The sequence below is a fragment of the Megascapheus bottae genome, chromosome 34, assembly GCF_031878675.1.
Source record: "Megascapheus bottae isolate mThoBot1 chromosome 34, mThoBot2.hap1, whole genome shotgun sequence".
Classification (NCBI taxonomy): Eukaryota; Metazoa; Chordata; class Mammalia; order Rodentia; family Geomyidae; genus Megascapheus; species Megascapheus bottae.
Genome location: NC_143542.1, coordinates 5,704,135 through 5,726,237, shown reverse-complemented (window position 1 = coordinate 5,726,237; position 22,103 = coordinate 5,704,135). Strand labels below are relative to the sequence as shown.

The window sequence follows — 22,103 nt, the reverse complement described above, 5'->3', positions numbered from 1 at the left end:
GCTTGGTCTCATGAAATCCATTTATCTCTCAATCTCTCTCTGCCTCCCCCCGTCTCTCCCTCCCTCTCTGTCTCTGTCTCTGTCTGCCTCTCTCTCTCTCTCTCTCTCTCTCTCTCTCTCTCTCTCTCTCTCTCTCTCTCTCTCTCTCTCTCTCTCTCTCTCTCTCGGTGGGGGAGTGTTAAGTTCATAGCCACCTGCTATGCAATCCCACAGTGGTGGTGATCTGATTTCCACCAAATTAGTTCAGACCTGGTAGGCTCAGGGAGCCTTGATTTGAGGGGAAAGGGGATACATGCTTCTTTTTTTTTTTTAATTTAATTTTATATTTTACCAGTCTCAGGGCTTGAACTTAGGGCCTGAGCATTGTCCTTGGGCTTTCTCAAGGCTTGAGCTCCACCACTTTAGCCACAGTACCACCATGTATGTGGTACCAAGGAATTGAACCTGGATCTTCATGCATGCTAGGCAAGCACTCTTACTACTAGGCCAAACTTCTGGCTCCAATACATGCTTCTTAAAAGAACATGTAATATGATTGTCTTTCATACTTGGAAAAAGAGTAAGCTAAACTTAGGGAAATGTACAGAAATCAGTGACTTCTCAAGAAACTAAGATGTGAACCAAGCCAGGCAGCACACACCTGTAATATAAGCAACCTGAGAGGCCAAGACAGAAAGATCTCAAGTTTCAGGCCAGCTTGGACTACAAAAACAAAAGGGAGGGCTGATGTCTGCAACACCACAGGCCCCTAGCTCTTCAAGCCTGCTTTCTCTCAATGAGAACCACAGTAAAGACATGTAGAAAGTTCGAGAAGCCTTCAGACTGGAGCACCTGACTGGATTAAGTGAAATTTCTGGAACATGCCAGAAATCCCATGCAGATGGAAGCAGCGTAGTCCATCCTGCTTCAAGTCTGTCCCACCACCCAGAACAAGGCCCATTCTACTCTAGTGTTGGGCCACAGCTGACCCCCTAGCGACCGACTTCCTTCCCTGAACTTTTGAAGCACCCAGTTTCCATAGAAACATTTTCCCACCTCTCTAGGCATCCCAGGTCTTTCTCTTCTACCCATGCTGGTAAAAAGGGAATGCGTTGGGGGCTGGAAGTTTGGCCTAGTGGTAAAAGTGCTCGCTTAGCATGCACGAAGGCTCAGATTCGATTCCTCGATACCACATACGTAGAAAAAGCTGGAAATGGTGCTGTGGCTCAAGTGGTAGGGCTCTCTCCTTGAGAAAGCCCAAGGACAGTGCTCAGGCCCGGAGTTCAAGGCCCAGGACTGGCCAAAAAGAAGGGGGGGAGTGAATTGGGCATGGACTCCAGCTCCTGCCTTGGAGGGGCTATCACTCAATTCCTGGTAATGGAAGAAGTGAGGAGGTGGCCGAGTGAATGTGTTCCCAGTGAAATGGAAGGTCAGTTTACTTAGGCCAACAAACGTCCCTGGTCCCAACTGACCGAGAAGACCCCACAGGTACCTGTGAATGGCCCTTTATGGGAACAGTAACCCAAGGTCCTCAGACCCCATAAGGGACAGTTGGTAGGTCCTGAGATTCCTCCAGTGTGTGTGAGTGCACGAGTGGTGGGTCTGGAACTCAAGTCCTCATGCTCTGGCTTGGCTTTTTTTTTTTTTCACTCAAGGCTAGCATGCCACCCTCACTGAAGCCACACCTTCACTTCTGACTTTTTGCTGGTTCATTGGAGATGAATCTCAGAAAAAGATTTGTTGGCTGGCTTTGAACCAGGATCTTCAGGAGCTAGGATTCCAGGCCTGAGCTACTGGCTTTCATAAGTATAAACCTTCTTGGATGAAGGCAAAGGGCCCGTGGCTCAGGGACGCCAAGGCCCTCCACTCAGCCGTGAGTGTTCGTCCAGTGAAGCCAGCTAATGCTCTTGGACACCGTTGACCCCTCCCACCAGGGATCAGGGTGGTCTCATCAGGGTCTTCGAACCCAAGGGAGCCCTGAAAGGACAAAAAAAAAAAACCCTCCTGTCAGGCCGGGAGCGTGGCCTAGTGGTAAGAGTGCTTGCCTAGCATGCAGGAAGACCTGGGTTCGATTCCTTGGTACCACATACATAGAAAAGGCCAGAAGTGGTGCTGTGGATCGAGTGGTAGAGCTCTAGCCTTGAGAAAAAAATCCAAGAACAGTGCTCAGGCCCTGAGTTCAAGCCCAGGACTGGCCAAAAAAATAAAAAAACATCTCCTGACATCATGTGTTCTAACCAGAAGACAGCAACACAGACAGAAGTTAGTAATTCCCCAAATGAAGAGATAAATGTTTTGTTTTGTTGTTGGGGTCTGTTTTGGTGGGCCATGGGGCTTGAATTTGGCCTAGGCGCTGTCCCTTAGGTCTTCAGCTCAAGGCTACCGCCCTACCCTTTAGCCAAGCCCCACTTTGCGTTTTTCTAGAGGTTAATTGGAGAGAAGAGTCTGGGGTTCTTTTGTGCCTGGACTGGTTTTGAACCTTGATCCTCAGATCTCAGCCTCCTGATTAGCTAGGATTACAGGCATGAGCCAACAACCCCTGGCTAAATGTTTCTTTTCTTTTTTCTTTTTTCTTTTTTTTTGGTTGGTCATGGAACTTGAACTCTGGGTCCGGGCACTGTCCCTGAGCTCTTCAACTCAAGGTTTCTGCCCTACCCCTTGAGCCACAGCACTACTTTTTTTTTTTTTTTTTTGGCCAGTTCTGGGGTTTGAACTCAGGGCCTGGACACTGTCCTTGAACTTCTTTTTGCTCAAGGCTAGCACCCTACCACTTGAGCCACAGTGCCATCTCTGACCTTTTCCGTGTATGTGGCACTGAGGACTTGAACCCAGGGCTTCCTGCATGCTAGGTGAGCACTCTACCACTAGGTCACACTCCTAGCTAAGACACATTTAGGACTTCCTTTGGGAACAGAAACTCCTAATTTTTTTCCTAAAGCAGTGAGAGCTTTGTTTTGTGGTAGTTTTTTTCACTAATGATAACAAGTAGGACCATTCTTAGGGGGGCCTTCACGTAGACCCTCAAGGATGCTGAACTCCTGGAATGTTTGAGGCAAGAGGAAGGAACCTTCCAGAATATTCTATGTACCTTCAAGCAAAGAGCCTTTATAAATTTTCTTTGGTTGTTGTGTAAGACCGGGGAGAGTTTTCCTATGTAGCCCAGCCCTTGCCTTTGGTACCTGCATTCCTCCTCTCTCAGCCTACCATGAGAAGCCTCGATCAGACCAGGCCCTTTCTTGCCTGGGTCTTTTCCCCTGTTTCTTAGCTGCCTGGGGACTGGGGCCCCCCGCTCAGTGTGAGACACTGGCTGCTGCGGCTGCTCCAGGGGTGAGGGTAGGGAAAGCTCAAACATGCCCCAGCTGTACCCAGCCCTGTGCCCCTTCCTAAGGGCAGTGGACTTCCTTGGAAGCAGGAGTAGGCATGGGTTCTGCGACAGTGCCTAGGCCAGAGAGAGGGTGTGTACCTCTGCCAGGGTCATCGCCAGACTCCATGAGCCTCACCTGAGCCCAGGGCTGGCGCCATCCTTCCCACACCCCACGTGCATTTCCAGCAGACCTGCTCCAAGCTTCCTCCTGTTCCTCCTTACCCCAGTCATGTCATTTGGGGTAATTTCTAGTACAGAACTCGGGCACACAGTAGAGCTGACCCAGTACCTCTGGCTCTCTAGGTGGTTCTAGCCCTTGGCAATGTGAACCAAGACCACATGAACTTTCTGATTTCTTCTGTTTTTAGTGCTAGGGCTGGAACTTAGGACCTTGAATTTGCTAAGCAGGTGTTCTAGCACTTGAGCCATGCCTCCAGTCCTTCTTGCTTTCATTATTTTTCTAATAGGGTCTCACATATTTTTACCTTTTGCCAGTCTTGGGGCTTGAACTCAGGGCCTGGGCACCGACCTTGGACAGTTTTTGCTCAAGGCTAGCACTCTGCTTCTTGAGCCACAGCACAGGTGCCATCGCAGCTGGGCTGACAAGTGACCTGGGAGTGGGGGAAAGGTGCCACAGATAAGGAAACCAGAGTGGGGGGCAAAACAAAGGCTACCTGTGGTAGGATGTGCTGGGGGGGGTGAGACTCAGGGAGGGCATCATGGCTTGGTAACCAGAGGAGACTTCTTGGAGGAGGCAGCAGCATCATCAGGCCTTCAGAAGGACAGCTGCATGAGCAGAGGACGAGGGACCATCTCAAAGGATGGGCCAGAGCTGGTGTGGGTGCTAAGCCCTTACGTGCAGGCAGGACTCAAGCAGTAGCATCATCTTCATCAACACATTTATTGACGGCCCCTGGGAGGTGGGGCTGGGGACAGAACATACAAACACAAGGACCTGCCCTCAAAAAGCTTCCATTCTAAGGAGACAGGGACAGAAAAATACAGATCGGTCTTTCCTGGGGACGGCCCGCGCTGCCCTGTGCAGGACAGAGGTCCTGGCCTACCTAGCCCAAGGGTGCAGAGGCCTGGGGGCCGTGGTGTCACCCTGGGGCTGAATACCAGCTCCTAGGTGGAGGGCCCCAGAACGGGGAAAGGTGGGCTTGTGCCCAGAAGGAACAGTCCTGTCTGCCTTGGCCTTGGCACTGCTGGAGCCCAGTGGAGACCAGGGTGCCACGTGTGTCCTAGCAGGGCCTGGGGCGGCAGGCCGCTTCCCTGGCCTCCACAGGGAGTGGATCTGTCACGGAGCTGGTCCCTCACCCTGGAGGCCCCAGCCAAGGAGACCAAAAAGGCAGTTTCCTCAGCGCCCACCCACCCCCAGCCATCAGCAGGCCTCCTCGTGGGGAGACCCTCCTCCCCAGCATGGCCTCCAGGGCCAGGGCCTGCCAGAGGCCAGGGGGAGGGGCCTGCCCCTCCCCCCACCCAGGCAGTGGGGGGGGAGGAGGAGCCACTAATCAAGTGTGTCTGGGCCCCCACAGGGGGAGCCACACCCCGGACCCTACCGATGGGGGGGCTCTGGCTGCGAGGGCCGAGGGCTCAGCAGAGGGGCTGGGCCCAGGGGGGCCCCAGGGGAGCCCTTCAGGGGGGGCACTGGGCGGGAGTCCAAAGGGGGCAGGCTCCGGGGTGCGGCCGGGGGTCCCCGGGCAGCCCCGGTGGGCAGCACGGCTGCGGGCGGGAAGGGCTTGGGGGGATCCGGAGCTGCCGTGGGGGCCGGCTGGGGGGGACGCTCGCGTCGCCGCAGCAGCTCCTGCAGTTTCTCGGCCTGCGTTCGTCTCAGGTGAGCCAGGGCCCGGCCACGTTGGAAGGCAGGCAGGAAGGCCTCCAGGCTCTGTTCCCCCAGCAGCAGCTGCTCCATCTGCACCTGGGAGGGGAAAAGCGGCTTGGGAGCCGGGGGGCCGCTCCCACCCCCCGCTTCCAGGCCCCGGGGTCTTGACAGGACACCCAGGCCTGCTGGTGCACCGCTGTGACCCCAGCTACTTGAGAGGTGGAGATCAGGAAGGAGGCTCACACACGGACCTCGACCAGACACCCTAACGCCCAAAGGGTCGGGGGGCCTGACTCAAGTGGCCGAGCACCTGCCTAAGCCCATAGTTCAAATCCAAGTAGTGCAACATTGTCACGACCATCGAAGATCCCCAAGGAGCTGGAGGTATGGCTCAGGTGGTAGAGCAGCGGCCATGAGTGGAAAAGCTAGGGGAGCTGGAAGTCCTGAGTTCAGAAAACAGCAGAACAAACCCAGGCTGGGCCTAGGCCTTCTCCACACCCTCCCACTCTCCCGACCCTGTCCTGGGTGCTGGACCCTCTGCTGTGTGGGGAGAAGGGGTCCCACAGTCACCTGGGGCTCTCCTGTGGGCCAGGCACTCAAGGCAGGCTTCCTAGAGGAGGTGCTCCCAGCTTGTGATGGATCTGAGTAGGACTGGTTGGGTCCCCTCCAGTCCCTAGGCCCAGCCACCTGGCCCCTCACCTCAGCTTCCTGCTCGGCCTCTTCTAGCTCAGCCTGCAACCAGCCCAGCGCACAGTGGGGGCTCCAGCGATGTGTGCTCTCCTCTGAGGACCACAGAAGGACAGGGTGACCGACCAGACCAAAGCCCAAGAGCTCTGCCCCTGCCATCGGCCCTGTGTGTGACCCTAAGTGTCTCCACTCCTCTCTGGAGCCGTGTTTCCTTGTCTGTCCAGTACTGATCTAATCACAGAGCACTGAGTGACGTGGACAGATGGTGCTGTGTGACCTCCAGAGCCAGGTCAGAGGTGAGACGGCTCCCACTAACATTCTACCTCCCGTGTGAAAGCAAAGGAAGAAGCAGGGCTGCCTGGCACCGGGGCTCACAGCTGTAATCCCAGCCCCTGGTAGACCCGGACCTGGAGCCCCATCTCAATGAAGAGGCTAGGTGTGGCAGTGCCCACTTGTGACCCCCCGCTGCATGCAAAGCCACGGGCAGGGAGATCCCAGCCTGAGGTCTGCCCAAGGCAGACATGCCAATCCTATCTGGAAAAGAAGCGGGGGGTCATGGCTCAAGCGGTAGGGTGCCTGGTAAGTTCTGAGTTCAATCCTCAGTACTGTCAAAAGGCAGGAGGGGGAGGAAGGAGGCGGAGTGACCTTTACAACACTGGGGCGCTGGGTCCCTCGCCCCCAACTCCTTCCCAGGGGTCAGCACCCCCTCAGATCCGCCCAGGCGCAGGACTTCCCCAACCCTTCGGGGTTGGCCTGCTGTATGTCCACGCCAACCAGCTGGGGGGTGAGGAGCGGGGTCCCCGGGCGGCCCCTCACCCAGCCGCTGCAGCTTGTCGGCGCAGGTCTCTGCCACCTCTCGCAGCTCCTGGTACTTGATGGCCAGGGCGGTCCGGCCCATCTCCAGGCGAGGCCGCAGGGCCAGGTTCTCCTTGGCCAGCGCGTAGTTGGAGGCCAGGCACGCCTCTCGCTCCAGCTGCAGCCCTTGGAACTGCTCCAGGGGAGAGATGGCGGTCAGGGGGTCCGCGGGGCGCCCCCGGCCCCCGGCCCCAGCGGGGAGGAGCCCAACAGGTTGACTCCAGCCCTGGGCCTGGAGTTGACAGGCGCCTCCCTGCCCGGGTGGCGGGGAACCCCGAGTGATCCCAACTCCCCGGGCCTCTACGAACGTTAGTTAATTGTTCATTTCTCAATTAATAGGTCTGCTCCGTCCCGGGGGGCCCCCGCCCGCACCCCGCCCGGGCCGTCCCGCGTGCCGGCTTTGTCTGCTCCGTCCTCCGCAGGTGGCCGTGGTGACCGCGCGGGTCCCCGGCCCCGCCGCGCCCCCGCCCCGGGACACACCCCCCCCACCGCGGCCGGGGCGGACGGGCGGGCGGAGCCCGGCCTGGCGGAGCCCGGCGGCGGGGCCGAGCGCGGGCCCCGGGGGCGGCCGCGCCGCCCGCCGCCCCTCCCGCCGCCCCGCGCGCACCCTGCCACGGGCCCGCGGGCGCCAGGCCTGGGCCGCGGAAGACAACTTTCTCCCCGGCGGCCTCGGGCCCGCGACCCCGCCGCGCGCCCCCCTCCCCGGGCGCGCACGGCCCCTCCCCGCCGCCCGGCCGGGGCCCGCGGCGCGCCCCTGCCCGCCCCGGCCCCGGCGATCCCGGGCCCCGCTCCCGGCCCGGAACACGCCCCCCCCCCCCGCCCGCCGCGGGCCCCGCGCCGCGCCCGGCTCCGGCCTCCGGGGGGCCCCGCGCCCGGCCCCGCAGCCCCCGGTGGGTCCCGCAGGCCGCGCGGCCCGGCCCGGCCCCCCGCCCGGCTCCGCGCTACCTTCCGGCTGAGCCGCACGATCCGGTCCAGCTTGGGCTCGTCCTGGAGCAGGTCCCGCAGCTGCCCGGTGCTGAGGATCCCAAAGCGCCCCGGGCTGCCGGGCTCCGGCCCCGCCCGCGCCGCCCGGGCCCGGTACATCCCGCCCGCCCGCGCCCCCAGCTCGGCTGCTGGCTCGGCCCGCTCGGCCCGCTCCGCCCGGCTCCGCTCCGCCCGGCTCCGCTCCGCCCGGCTCCGCTCCGCGCCGCGCCGCTCCGGCTCCGGGATCCGCGCCGCCCCGGCCGCCGCGCCGCGCCGCCCCGCGCCGCCGCCAGGGGGCGCCCCGCGCGCTCTTAAAGGGGCCGCGCCGCTGGAGCGCGGGCGGGGGCGCCGCGCGGGGCGGGGCGGGAGCTGGCGCGCACGCCCGGCCCAGGCCACGCCCCCGACCACGCCTCCGGCCACGCCCCCGGCCCCGGGCTGCCCTCACCGTCCCAGCCCGGGCCGGTGCTTCTCGCCGGCGGGGGAGCGGGGCGGGCTGGGGGCGGCTCCGTGGACGGAGCCCGCGTGGGGCCCGGGACCACCCAAACCCCAAACCAACACCGGAACGCTCAGTGATGACCGCGCAGGTCTGCGTACACCGAGGAGAGGTCGCCGTCCCCACCCCCGGCACGCTGTCCAGCCCCGCTGTCCCGCCCCAGGGTCCCCGGGGTCAAGGTCTCCGCCTCGGGAGGGCCGGGCGCGGGGTCCGAGCCGGTGGAAATAAATCCCAGCGATCAGGGAGGTGCAGAGGGGCGGTGACCGCCGGGCTGGGCTTCCAGGGAGGTTTGAGATGGACGCGGCGTGGGGCCTGGAGCGTGGCCTAGTGGTTAAAGTGCTCGCCTCGCGTGCACGAGGACCCGGGTTCGATTCCTCAGTACCACATGCATAGAAAAAAGCCGGAAGTGGTGCTGAGGCTCCAGTGGTAGAGCTCCAGCCTTGAGAAAAACCCAAGGACAGTGCTCAGGCCCTGAGCCCAAGCCCAGGAGTGGCAACACATAATAATAATAAATTAATAGAAAAGAAGGGGATGAAGGAAAAGTCAACAAGGATCCGTCCAACACAGGCTGACTTGCTATATAACACCGCCCTGGTGCCTCCACCCTCCTGGGGTCACCCTGGGAGGCACCGTCTAGCCCCAGCTCCTGCCCCGCCTTCTTGAGTTGTGACACTTTTTCATTTTTTAATCAGTCCCAGCAATTGAACGCAGGGTCTGGGTGCTGTCCTTGAGCTCTTCTGCATAAGCCTGTAGCGCTCTACCACTTGAGCCACAGCACCACTTCGGGCTTTCTGATCAAGTAGGGCCCAATCTGGCTTCAAGCTGTTAATACTTAGGATTACAGCCTGTAAGAGCGGGGTATTGAAGTCTTTCACTATCGTTTTCTGGCTGTTATCGGTTATATGTTAACAAATATTTGTTTCATAAGCCTGGTGTCGCCAGTGTTTGGTTCATATACGTTACTGATCATTACGTCCTCTTGAAAGATTTTTTTTTTTCTCTTACAGATGTGAAGTGACTTGTCATTTTGGACTGATTTTAGTTGCAATATGGTTTTGTCGGATACAAGTAGGGTTATTCTGCCAGGTCCTTTTGCTTGAAAAATACTTTTCCATCCTTAAACTCTAAGCCTATCTTTGCTTTTTGTTGTTTTGTTTTGTTTTTGCCAATCCTGGAGCTTGAACTTAGGGCCTGGGCATTATCCTTGAGCTCTTCAGCCCAAGGCTAGCTCTCTACCACTGGAGCCACATTGCCACTTCTGGCTTTTTCTGTGTATGTGGTACCGAGGAATTGAACCCAGGGCTCATGCATGCCAGGCAAGCACTCCACTGTTAGACCACGCTCCTCACCCTCTCCCTGTCTTCTTTGGAAGAAGTGGCTATGTCTCTGCTTACTTTTCAATTAGATACATTGGATAGACACATGATTCTTGTCCTTTTTCCCCCCCATCCTTCACTTTATCTTTTCCTTTTACTGGTGGTATCCAGGCTTTCAGCATAGACATTTTTTTTTGCATTGTTCCTAGCGTATATATATATATATATATATTTTTTTTTTTTGCCAGTCCTGGGCTTGAGCTCAGGGCCTGAGCACTGTCCTTGGACTTTCTCAAGGCTAGAGCTCTACCACTTGAGCCTCAGCACCACTTCTGGCTTTTTTCTATGTATGTGGTACCAAGGAATCGAACCCGGGTCTTCATGCATGCTAGACAAGCACTTTAACCACTAGGCCACACTCCCGGCCCCAACGTATATATTTCTTGAACAAGGAGGGTTCATTATGAGATCCATATATGCTTAATATGTACCTCCTCAACCTTCCCCATCCTCTCCCTCCCTTTCACCTCCTCCTTTCTTAAAATAATTTAAACACGCAGGGTGATGGTGGCTCAGTCTGTAATCCTAGCAACTCAGGAGGCTGTGATCTGAGGATCTCAGTTCAAAACCAGCCCAGGCAGGAAAAGTCTAAGAGACCTATTTGTATCCCAATCCTGGGGCTTGAACTCTGGGCTTGGGCGTTGTCCCTGAGCTCTCCTGCTCAAGGCTACCCCTTGAGCCACAGCCCCACCTCCAGTTTTCTAGTGGTTAATTAGAGATGAATCTCTCGGACTTTAGTGCCGGGCTGGCTTTGAACTGATCCTCAGATCTCAGCCTTCTGGGTAGCTATGATTACAGGCATGAGTCACCATGCCAGGCCAGTCTAAGAGACTTTTTTTTTTCTTTTTTTTTGGCCAGTCTTGGGCCTTGAACTCGGCCTGAGCACTGTCCTTGGACTTTCTCAAGGCTAAAGCTCTACCACTTGAGCCATAGCACTATTCCTGGCTTTTTCTATGTATGTGGTATGGAGAAATTGAACCCGGGTCTTCATGCATGCTAGGCAAGCACTCTACCACTAGGCCAAACTCCCAGCCCAGGTCTAAGAGACTTTTATCTCCAACTAACCACCAGAAACCCGGAAGTGAAGTCTTTGGAATGTGGCCTAGTGGCAGTGCTTGCCTAGCGCCACAAAACCCTAGGTTCAATTCCTTAGTACTACATACACGGAAAAAGCCGAAAGTGGCACTGTCGCTCAAGTGGCAAAGCGCTAGCCTTGAGCAAAAGAAGCCCAGGCCCTGAGTTTGAGCCCCATAACTGACAAATAAAACACTGGAAGTGCAGCTGTTGCTCAAAGTGGTAGAGAACTAGCCTTGAACAACAACAAAAATCTCAGGACAGTGCCCTGAGTTCAAGTCTCATGTCCCCAACAAAGCAAAACAAAACCCCTCAGTAGGGGGGAGCTGGGAGGGAAAGGGGGACAAAAACATGAAAAGAGGTGTAAGTTTTGAGAAGTAATGTACCCATTACTGTAACTCCTCTATACATATTCCAACAATAAAATACAAACAAAAAAAATGGGCCAAACAGAGTTTGGCCTAGTGGTAGAGTGCTTGCCTAGCATGCACGAAGACCCGGGTTTGATTATCAGTATCATATACATAGAAAAAGCCAGAAATGGTGCTGTGGCTCAAGTGGCAGAGCTCTGGCCTTGAGAAATCCCAAGGGCAATACTCAGGCTCTGAGTTCGAGCCCCAGGACTGGCAAAATAAATAAATAAAATATCCTCATTTAGCTGGGGACAAATTTCAGTGGTACAACACTTATTTAGCATGAGCTTTACACCCAGCACCAAAAACAATGACAACACCAAGGTGGCTTGCCAGGTATGGTGACATGCACCTGTAATCCCAGTACTTGGAAGACAAAGGTAGGGGATCTCAAGTTCAAGGCCAGCCTAGTTTACATAGTGAGATCTTGTGTCACAAACAAAACAAAAAGCTGGGCCCAGTGGCCCATGCCTGTGGTCCCGCTACCCAAGCGGAGGAGAACCGTCCGGAGACTCCATCTCCACCACCGAATGGGCCCAGCAGCCCTGGCCCGGGCCGAGTGGGTGGCCTGGGCTCTGAGCCTTGCCTGAACGCTGAGTGAAGAATAAAAAGGCTGAGGTGTGCCTGGAGGAGGGAACACCTGCCTGGCAAGCGCTCCAAGAGGGGCTCAATTCCAAGGGCCATAAAATCAACCAACCAAGTGGCCCTGCGCAGTGGCGACTGTCGAGGAAGGGGGCGTCCCCTGCCCCTTCGGCCGCCCTGGCCCAGCCTGGAGCTTGGGCAGCATTCTGAACCGCTCAGGCCTTCTCCGCCGGGACCGGGACCTGGGGACAGGGACCTGGGGACAGGGACCTGGGGACAGGGACCTGGAGGCTGCTGGCTGGACAGCCGGAGCCTGCCTTCTCCTCGGGTTGGGGTGTGTGAGGACAGCACCAAGGGGCCCCAGATAGGGAAGTGGCCTGGACTGGAGCTGGGCCGAGCCTTCCAGGGACGCAGGATGGTGACCCCCTGGGGGGCAGTGGAGGCCCCTGGGGCAGAGTGGGGGGTTGGGGTGCCTGCTCTACCCCTTTCCTCCCTGCAGGGTTTGGAGGCCTCAGGGATGGGGTGGGGGCACAGGGGTGAGGTGGTGGCGCAGGGGTGGGGTAGGGGCGTCCCGGGTGAGGTGGGGGCCGCAGGGGTGGGGGACACAGGGGTGGGGTGGGGGCGCAGGGGTGGGGTAGGGGCGTCCCGGGTGGGGTGGGGGCACAGGGGTGGGGTGGAGACGTCCCAGGTGGGATGGAGGTGCAGGGGTGGGGTGGGGGGCAGGGGTGGGGTGGGGGCGCAGGGGTGGGATGGGGGCGTCCCGGGTGCGGTGGGGGCGCGGGGGTGGGGTGGGGGCGTCCCCGGTGGGGTGGGGGCACAGGGGTGCAGTGGGGTTGCGGGGGTGCCGTGGGGGCGCAGGGATGGGGTGGGGACACAGGGGTGGGTGGGGGCGTCCAGGGTGGGATGGGGCGTCCCGGGTGTGGGGTGGGGGCGCAGGGGTGGGGTGAGGGCTTCCTGGTTGGGGTCGGGGCGCGGGGGTGGGGTGGGGGAGTGGGGGTGCGGTGGGGGTGTCCCGAGTGGGATGGGGAGCGGGGGTGCGGTGGGGGCGCGGGGGTGTGGGGGGGCGCGGGGGTGGGGTGTGGAGCGGGGGTGCGGGGGGGCACGGGGGTGGGGTGGGGAGCGGGGGTGCGGTGGGGGCGCAGGGGTGGGATGGGGGCGTCCCGGGTGTGGTGGGGGCACTGGGGTGGGTGGGGGCGTCCCGGGTGGGGTGGGGGCGCAGGGGTGGGTGGGGGCGTCCAGGGTGGGGTGGGGCCTCCCGGGTGTGGGGTGGGGGCGTCCCGGGTGAGTTGGGGGCGCGGGGGTGGGTGGGGGCGTCCCCGGTGGGGTGGGGCCTCCCGGGTGTGGGGTGGGGGCGTCCCGGGTGGGGTGGGGGCGCGGGGGTGGATGGGGGCGTCCCCGGTGGGGTGGGGGCGCGGGGGTGGGTGGGGGCGTCCCCGGTGGGGTGGGGCCTCCCGGGTGTGGGGTGGGGGCGTCCCGGGTGGGGTGGGGGCGCGGGGGTGGGTGGGGGCGTCCCCGGTGGGGTGGGGGCGCGGGGGTGGGGTGGGGGCGTCCCGGGTGGGGTGGGGCCTCCCGGGTGTGGGGTGGGGGCGCGGGGGTGCGGTGGGGCCGCGGGGGTGCGGTGGGGGCGCAGGGGTGGGGTGGGGGCGCAGGGGTGGGGTGGGGGCGTCCCGGGTGGGGTCGGGGCGCGGGGGTGGGGTGGGGACGCAGGGGTGGGTGGGGGCGTCCAGGGTGGGGTGGGGCCTCCCGGGTGTGGGGTGGGGGCGCGGGGGTGCGGTGGGGGCGCAGGGATGGGGTGGGGGCGTCCCCGGTGGGGTGGGGGCGCGGGGGTGCGGTGGGGCCGCGGGGGTGCGGTGGGGGCGCAGGGGTGGGGTGGGGGCGCAGGGGCGGGGTGGGGGCGTCCCAGGTGGGGTATGGCCGCCCCGCTCCCTCCCTCCCCCTCCCCCCTCCCCCTCCCCCCCTCCCGGGTTTTGGGGAAGGCCGCCGGGGTGACGGGCGCCCCGCCCCCCGCGGGGTTTGGGGGCGCAGGGCGGGGTTGAAGGTGAGCACGAGCGGGCGGCGGGCCGGGATTGGCGGCCGGGGCGATGCCACAGCCCCGGGGCGCGCGGGGCGGCCGCGGCCCACGTGCACGGGGCAAAGGACGGCGCGGGCGGGGAGCGGGCACGGGGCGGGGAGCGGGCGCCGGGGAGCGGGGAGCGCGAGCGGGGAGCGCACGCCGCCCGCCGCCGGGCCGGGCCGAGCCGAGCGCGGAGCATCGCAGCCCCGCCGCGCCGCGCTGGAGCGCAGGTGAGCCAGCCGGGTGGGCGCCGCCTGCGCCCCTCCGCCCCCGCCCCGCTCCGGGGCCGTCCGCGCTGCCGTCCCGCTGTCACTCTGGGGTGTCCCCACTGTCACTCTGGGGTCCCCACTGTCACTCTGGGGTGTCCCGTCTCATTCTGGGGTGTCCCCACTGTCACTCTGAAGTGTCCCCTCTCACTCTGAGATGTCCCCTCTCACTCTGGGGTCCCCACTGTCATTCTGGGGTGTCCCTTCTCACTCTGGGTCCTCACTGCCATTCTGGGGAGTTCCCCTCTCATTCTGGGGTCCCCACTGTCATTCTGGGGAGTTCCCCTCTCATTCTGGGGTGTCCCCACTGTCATTCTGGGGTGTCCCCTCTCACTCTGGGGTCCTCACTGTCATTCTGGGGCGTCCCCTCTCACTCTGGGGTCCTCACTGCCATTCTGGGGAGTTCCCCCTTGCTCTGGGGTGTCCTCTCTCACTGTGGGGTACCCCTTGCTCTGTGCCCCGCCTGTCACGGGGAGGAGGCAAGCTTCCCCACTGGTCTCTGGCTCCGGGACCCCAGGCCGCCCGCTGTCTTCTGGGAGCCCCTGGCTCCCGCTGTTTGGCTGGCAGGGGTGTGCTGCACGTGTGGGGTCCACCCAGGTCCTGCTTCTCCCCTTCCCAACCCCTGTGCCTGTCCCGGAGCTCCTAGCTCTGTCCAGCAAGGGTCAGAGATATCTGCAGGAACCCAGGGGCGAGGACCACAGCCCCCTCTGCCTGTCCACCAAAAGAGGGGGTCAGGCCCAGCAAGGGGTACCTGGATGCCAGCCAGGAGGGGAGGGGGCATGGCCTGCAAGCCACCTGCAAGCCAGGTACTGTGCCTGAATGTGAGCATCTCTGTGAAATGCGTAGAGGGGTGTGTGTGTGTGTGTGTGTGTGTGTGTGTGTGTGCGCGCGCAAGCGTGCAGGAGTGCACTGTTGCCTTCTTCCTGATAACAGCCGTAAGGACCTCTCCTCCCTGCAAACGAGGAAGCAGAGGCCATGGAGGTCAGGGCACCTGCTCAAGGTCATGGGAGCTCGGGCAGAGCTGGCATGCAAACCCAGGCTTGCTCCTTCCTTCCTTCCTTCCTTCCTTCCTTCCTTCCTTCCTTCCTTCCTTCCTTCCCCCCCCCCTCCTTCTATTGTGGGGCCTGAAGTCAGGACCCAGGCACCGTCTCTGAGCTGCTTCAACTCTGGCTCTCCACTTGAGCCATAGTTCCACTTCCGGCCTTTTGCTGGGAGATAAGAGTCTCACAGATTTTCCCCTGCCCAAGATGGCTTGCAACCCTCATCTTCAGATCTCAGCCTCTTGAGTAGCTGGGGTTACAGGCATAAGCCACCAGTGCCTGACTCCTTCCTTCCTCCCTTCCTCCCTCTCTCCCTTCTCTCTCCCCCCCTGCCCCCCGTGGATTGTGGGACTCTGGGCCTGGATACTATCCCTGAGCCTCTCTGCGCTCAAGGCTGGCCCTTTACCATTTGAGCCACAGTGCCAGCTTCTAGTTTTTGAGTGGTTTATTGGCGATAAGAGTCTCACAGGGACTTTTATGTCCAGGCTGGCTTCAAACCGAGATGTCGGTAGCTAGGATAACAACTGTCAGCCCCCAGCCCCCAGCTTCCCTTTCTTTTTGACACCAGGTCTCACTGGCAGCCCAGGTTAGGGGCAGAGTGGGAAGTCCTCGTCTGCTTTCCAGCTCATTGAAATCCTAGGGCTGGACATGGCGGTCCACACCCAGAATCCCAGCCACGGAGGAGGCCGAAGTAGGAGGCTCCTCATGTGAGGCCAGCCGGAGCCAAAATGTAGTGAGATCCTATTTTAAAGAACAAGCCAGGGCCTGCCATGTGTAGAGGGCTTGCCTAGCAGGCACAAAGACCTGGGCTCAATTCCTCCGTACCACATACACAGAAAAGCCAGTAGTGGTGCTGCGGCTTAGAGTCTACCTAATGATAATTATCACTAATAAAGAAAAAGGGGCTTGAGATAAAATTCAGCTGGTAGACCACTTGAGGCTGTGGGGTCAAATCCTTACTATCATCTTCAAACACCCCCCCCCCGGGCCTCTCTCTCCATGGCTGGGAGGCCTTCGATAGCTTCGCAATGAGTGCTTGTTACTGCAAACACGGAGACTCCCTAAATGCAGCTGGAACTTGTAGCTCCAAGCTCCTAATCCAACCTCTGAGGAGTGGAGGGAGCTGGGAGGCAGGCTGTGCTCCATCCCAGCAGTAAGCTACCAATTACTCTGACACAATGCCCTGATCAGGAGGATCTTGAGCCAGTCCAGGCCCTGAAGGGAAAGTTCACCTGAAGAAAACAAAATCGGTGAGGGGCTGGTGGCTCAGGCCTGGAATCCTGGCACCTCAGGAGGCTGCAGTCTGAGGATCACAGCTTGAGGCCAGCCAGATGAGGCAGACAAGTCTGAGAGACTCTTATCTCCATTAACCAGCTCCCCACCCCCCAAAAAAAAGCCAAGAACTGGAGATGCAGTTCACAGGTGGTAGAGCACCAGCCTTGAGCGAGGTCCAACCCCGAGCAGAAAGAAAGGAAGAGGGGCAGGGCAGCAGGAGGAGGGGGACCGGAGCATGGGGTTGGAAATTGTGGCCTGTAAGTCCTTGCTGTGTGACTTCTAAGCAAGTGTGTTAGCTTCTTCAGTGGTGCAGGGTAATGGCAAGCCCTCGGAGCACAGGAGAGGGAGAGTGTGAGAATATTCCCGGCAAAGTCTCCACAGCAAGGCTGATAGCTTCCTTTTTTCCCCCTCAGGCACGTTGGTTGGGCTCTCTTTGGTCTGGCTGAGGGGTGGGAGAGGGAGAAGGAGATGGTGAGGATTTGAGGGGGGCCAGGTCTGGAATTAGCGCCAAGGCTTGTTTCCAGAGTTCTAGAACCGTCTTTGGAAATGGGAGAGGGCTAGGTGATAGAGGTAGGCCCTGCACCCCACCTCCCGCCTTGGAAGTGTGTAGCCGAGGGCTGGCCTTGCGTGTTTTCCTCCTGCCTGGCCTCCCCTGTGCTGTCATGTACCATGATGCACTGCCTGCTTTTTGCCCCTTTATGTAGGGCCCGTGACGTGGAAGTAGTGTCTGTGAACATTTATGGATAGGTGCACGTTTGACATCCGTTGAGAGTTTTAAATCGAGTGTGATGGCTCATGCCTGTAATCCCGGCACCCCAGAAAGCAGAGGCGGGAGGATCTAGAGTTTGAGGCCAACCTAGACAAAGCTGTCAAAACCCTCTTTGAAAACCAATATATAAGCAGAAGGATTGGGGGCGGGGTGTAGCTCACGTGGTAGAGCACTTGCCTAGAATACACGAGGTCCTGGGTTCAATCCCCTATACACAGAATGAAAGTTTTTTTTTTAAACAAACAAACAAAAAGGACACCACAGCAATGAGAGTCCTGCACATTGGCACACCCGTCAGTGGGCTTTGCAGGTCAAGGGTGTGTGCATATCTGGCTGTGGCAGTGGTGTCCAGCTTTGCCCGAAATGCTGGGCAAAGTAACTCAGAGGGCAAGAAAATCTGGGTGCGACCCTCTTCTCTCCAACTAGCCAGCAAAAAGGTGAAAGTGCCTGGGCCCCGAGTTCAGATCCAAGTACCTGCTCACATAAAAATACAACAAGCACTTCCCCCAAATGGTTGAGCCAAGGTACACAGGCTACGGCAGCGGGGACAGCTGGCCCATCCACAATTATCACCAGCCCTTTTCATCTGCCATGAGCACTGTGAGACAGGCTGGCGTCAGGTTGTGGGTTCTGAACCTAGCTCTCTCAGTCTGTGACCTGCTGGGCGGGAGGTGTAGCTTCGCTGTGGAGAGATTGCAAGATCCAGACTCTTGGGACAGATCCCTAGCAGTGGAAAAAAAAATAGTGACCTTGTCTCCAAAATGGGTTAAAAGTCACAAGGTGCCTAGCTAGTGTTTGTCATCCCAGCTGCTCAGGAGGCAGAGCTGAGGGTGGAGGTTCAAACTCAACCCAGGCAAGAGAGTCCTGAAGACTTCTCTCCAGTTGGCCAGCAGAAAGCTGGTTGTGTAGCTGTGGCTCCAGTGAGAGCGTATCAGCCAGGTAAGCAAGTTGAAGAAGCTCAAGACACTGGAGATCCTGGGTTCAAACCCCACTACTACCAGAGAGAGAAACAGAGACAGACAGAGACAGAGCGACAGAGCATCCTATAACCAGTCATTTTGTCATTTCTTATTTTCTCACTCTCATCTTCTGGCAATTGTTAATTGCAATGGCTACTTTCTTTTTGTGTTGCTATTAGGTCTTTTTTTATTTTATTAGCAGGGATTAGTTACCGTCATAGGGTAGTGAGGTGGTGAGTCCATTATTTCTTGCACGGTGTTACCTCTTCCCAGGTTGGTGTTAGGTCTGAAATTCAGGGTCTCACACCCTTGCTCCACTTTTCCAGCTCAGGGATGGTGCCTTATTACTTCAGCCATGCTTCCACTTTTGACTCTTTGTAAGCTAAATGGACACAAGAGTCTGGAAGATTTGTCTTCCTAGGTTGGCTTTGAACTGTGATCCTCAGATCTCAGCCCCCTGAGTAGCTAGGAAGACAGGTGGTAGCCACCGGCATCCAACTTACTGATTTGCTTTCCATCTCTGTGAATATCAAAAGTAAGTGCTCTTCTAAGTTTTTTGACTTTTGCAAAAGTTATATATTCCCACCAGTCACTTAGGATCTGTGTACCTAAAAAAGCATTAAATACTGGGCTGGGAAGGTGGCTTAGTGGTAAAGTACTTGCCTAGCATCCATGAAGCCCTGGGTTCCATTTCTCAGTATTTCAGACACAGAAAGAGCCAGAAGTGGCACTGTGGCTCAAGTGGTAGAATGCTAGCCTTGAGCAAAAGAAGCTCAGGGACAGTGCCCAGGCCCTGAGTTCAAGGCCCAGGACTGGCAAAAGAAAAAAAAAAGTTAAATACTTATCCCTGAGATCGATACATGCGATGTACTTTTTTAAAGTTGTATTCTTTAATACGCATTAGAAAAACACATACTTTGCACATTGAATCCTTGATTTCATGAGATATATAATGTTATACCTTGGATCACCTTGGGGAAAATAATATTGACTAAATAGGACAGAGAGCAGCAATGTCGTTTTGTTTTTGTTTTTGCTTTTTGTTTTTTTTTTTTTTTTTCCAGTCCTGGGCTTGAGCTCAGGGCCTGAGCACTGTCCTTGGACTTTCTCAAGGCCTCAGCACCACTTCTGGCTTTTTTCTATGTATGTGGTACCGAGGAATCGAACCCGGGTCTTCGTGCATGCTAGGCAAGCACTTTAACCACTAGGCCAAACTCCCGGCCCTGTTTTTGTTTTTTAAAAAGACAGCATCTCCCTGTGTAGTCCATACTCTCCTCAAAGTCAGACTCCTCAAGCTCCTCAAGTACTGGAATTACCACGATGCCAGGACAGAGCAAATTCTTCTCTAAGCATAAATGTGTGTGTACAATGTGTGCCTGCACGGGTGAAGGAAGGATGGGTGGATGGATAGAGGATGGAAGGAAGGAAGGAAGGCAAGAAGGAAGACAGGATGGCTAGATGATGGCTATATGGAAAAACAGTGGATGGATGCGTCCACAGATGGGTGCATTATGTATATCGTATTATTTCATGTTGTAGTTAGATGTGATATAAACCCTCAAACACCCACTCACTCGCCTGCCATTGAGGGGGTGTGGGCTTTGAGACACACTGCGTTTTTCCTTCTGAGATGTTTGCCCTCTAGTGAGAGAGAGAGGCCATGCACCACGGGCTGCTTTGGAGAAGAAGGCAATGGCGATGCCTGTACAGGGCTGCCAAGAGGCCCATTCTAACCTGGAGAAGGCGAGGAAGCTACCTGGGGTGGGATGGGGTGAGGCTCCGCGGTAGAGTGCTTGCACCCCAACAATAAAGCCAAAAATGCTGTCAGAGCCAGGCTCGGGGGGGTTATGCCTGCTAGCCCAGCTGCTCAGGAGGCTGAGATGGGAAGATTTCAGTTCGAAGGCAGCCAGGGCAGACAATTCTGATAGATCCTGATCTCTACTTAGGAAGGAAAAAAAAAATCACCTGGAAGGGGCAGGACAGCTCAAGAGGTAGAACACCAGCCTTGAATAAACAAATCAAGTGAGAGCTTGAGACCATGAGTTCAAGTTCAAGCACTGACACAAAAGAAAAGCTGTCCACGGAGGTACTTCAACGATGGATGAGCTTTCTTAGTGAGAAGGAACCATTTGGGGAGAGGATCCTGGTGGCAGGGACAGCAGGGTGCAGGGTGGCCCGGGGCAGGCCAGGTCTTTGCACCCGAGTCACGACCTGGCTGGGAAGCGTGCTTGTTTGTCTGTGGGGTTGTGAACGCTGGGCCGAGGGTAACTACAGGACAAAGGGGAAAGAGGAGAAGAAGGTGAGAGGTGAGGCTCACTGCTGGGCTGGCCTGGGCCTGTGCTGCCATCCTGGCAAGACTGTGCCCTGTCACCAAGAGACGCTGTGGGGATTTAGAGTTGCCAGGTCTCAGGGGGCCATACAGGAGAGGTGGCAGTGGAAGGGACGAAGGACAAAACTCCCTCCTGGTACCAACAGCAAAGTCTAGAGCTGAATCCTTGCGTGAGGCAGTTCAGACATCACGGAAAGGGTGGGCAAGGTCCATGTCAATCTCTGTGCTGAAGACCCCAAAGTCCATTGTTTCCGTCTTTCTGAAATGAGGCTAAGCCCCTCCTAAGTAGCAACAAGGAGACCAGGATAGGCCTGCCCTGCTCCCATATAGGGGTTTGAATTCAAGGCCTTCTGCTCGCTGGGCAGATGCTCTACCACTAGAACCATGCCCTCAGCCTTTTTTTTGTTGTTGTTGTGAGGCTTGAACTCAGGGCCTGGGTGCTAACTCTGAGCCGCCTTTGTGCTCAGGGCTAGTGCTCTACCACTTGAGCTGCAGCACCACTCTTGATTTTCTTTTCCTTTTTTGGGGGGAAGGGGCAGTCCTGGGCTTGAGCTCAGGGCCTGAGCACTGTCCTTGGGTTTTCTCAAGGCTAGAGCTCTACCACTTGAGCCATAGCACCACTTCTGGCTTTTTCTATGTATGTGGTATTGAGGAATCAAACCTGGTCTGTGCACATGCTAGGCAAGCACTCTACCACTAGGCCAAACTCCTGGCTCCCACTTCTGGTTTTCTGGTGGTTAATTGGAGAGAAGCGTCTCACAGACTTTCCTGCCTCGGCTGGCTTTGAATACCGATCCACAGATCTCAGCCTCCTGAGTAGCTAGGATTACAGGCGTGAGCCACCAGCGCCTGGCTGCTTTTTAGTTATTTTTAGGTAGTATATTGTGCTTTTCCCATGACCAGTCTCAGACTCTTCATCTTTCTTCCTGCAGCCCCTCAAGTCATGGGAAAGACAAGTAAACACAACCCCTCCAACTTACTGGATCTCACTTTTTTTTTTTTTGCCTTGGGCTCTCCTTGCTATCTCAGTCTCTGTAGTAGCTGGGGTTATAGGCATGAGCCACCGAACCCAGTCTTTTTGTTTGTATTTCTATTTTGAATCTTGCTAGGCCGATACTATACTATGAGGCACAGCTCCAGTCTCTCTTCTTCCTTTTTTGGGGGGAGGAACCCTCTGGACTCTGCCAGTGTCATCTTGCCCATTTTCCTCAGGTGACCACAGTAGGCCAAGCCAAAGAAAGTTCACTTTTACGTCTATCTGTCCCCTCCCCTACCAGACACAGTGGAAGTTTGAAAATTAGTCCCAAACGTGAGATGTTTGGGGTGTTCTGATTGTGTATGACTCCGAGGACTGCTAAAAGCTTCAGTGAAGGGCCAGGAGTGTGGCCTAGTGATAGAGTCCTTGCCTGGCATGCATGAAGTCCTGGGTTCGATTGCTCGGGATCACATATGCAGCAAATGCCAAAAATGGTGCTGTGGCTCAAGCGGCAGAGCCCTAACCTTGGGCAAAAGTGTTGAAAGGAAGTACCCAGGTCCTGAGTTCCTGGCCCAGGGATGGGGTGGGGGGAGGGGGGGAAGCCCCAGTGAAGCCAGGTAGTGGTGGCACCGAGCTGTCACCCTCCACCCACACTCAGGGCAGTGAGGTCTGAGGATCCAGGTGTGAAGTCAGCCCAAGCAGGAAAGAAAGTCCTTGAGATACTGATCTCCAATTAACTAACAGAGAGGCGGAAGTGGAGCTGCAGCTCCAGGGGCAGCGCACCAGCCTTGAGCAGAAAAAAGAGCAAAGCCGAGGGAGCGGTCACCC

General features: G+C 57.6%; 1 protein-coding gene across 1 annotated transcript; it reads right to left on the bottom strand.

Moving 5' to 3' along the window:
• Positions 1–4,225: 4,225 nt before the first annotated feature.
• On the bottom strand, positions 4,226–7,847 carry Vps37d (VPS37D subunit of ESCRT-I). Its single transcript, XM_090324415.1, has 4 exons — positions 7,653–7,847; positions 6,669–6,840; positions 5,865–5,947; positions 4,226–5,261 (listed from the first exon to the last, which is right to left on the bottom strand). The coding sequence occupies exons 1-4, from the start codon at positions 7,788–7,790 to the stop codon at positions 4,899–4,901; spliced, it is 756 nt and encodes a 251-aa protein (XP_090180541.1). The 5' UTR covers positions 7,791–7,847; the 3' UTR covers positions 4,226–4,898.
• Positions 7,848–22,103: the final 14,256 nt, after the last annotated feature.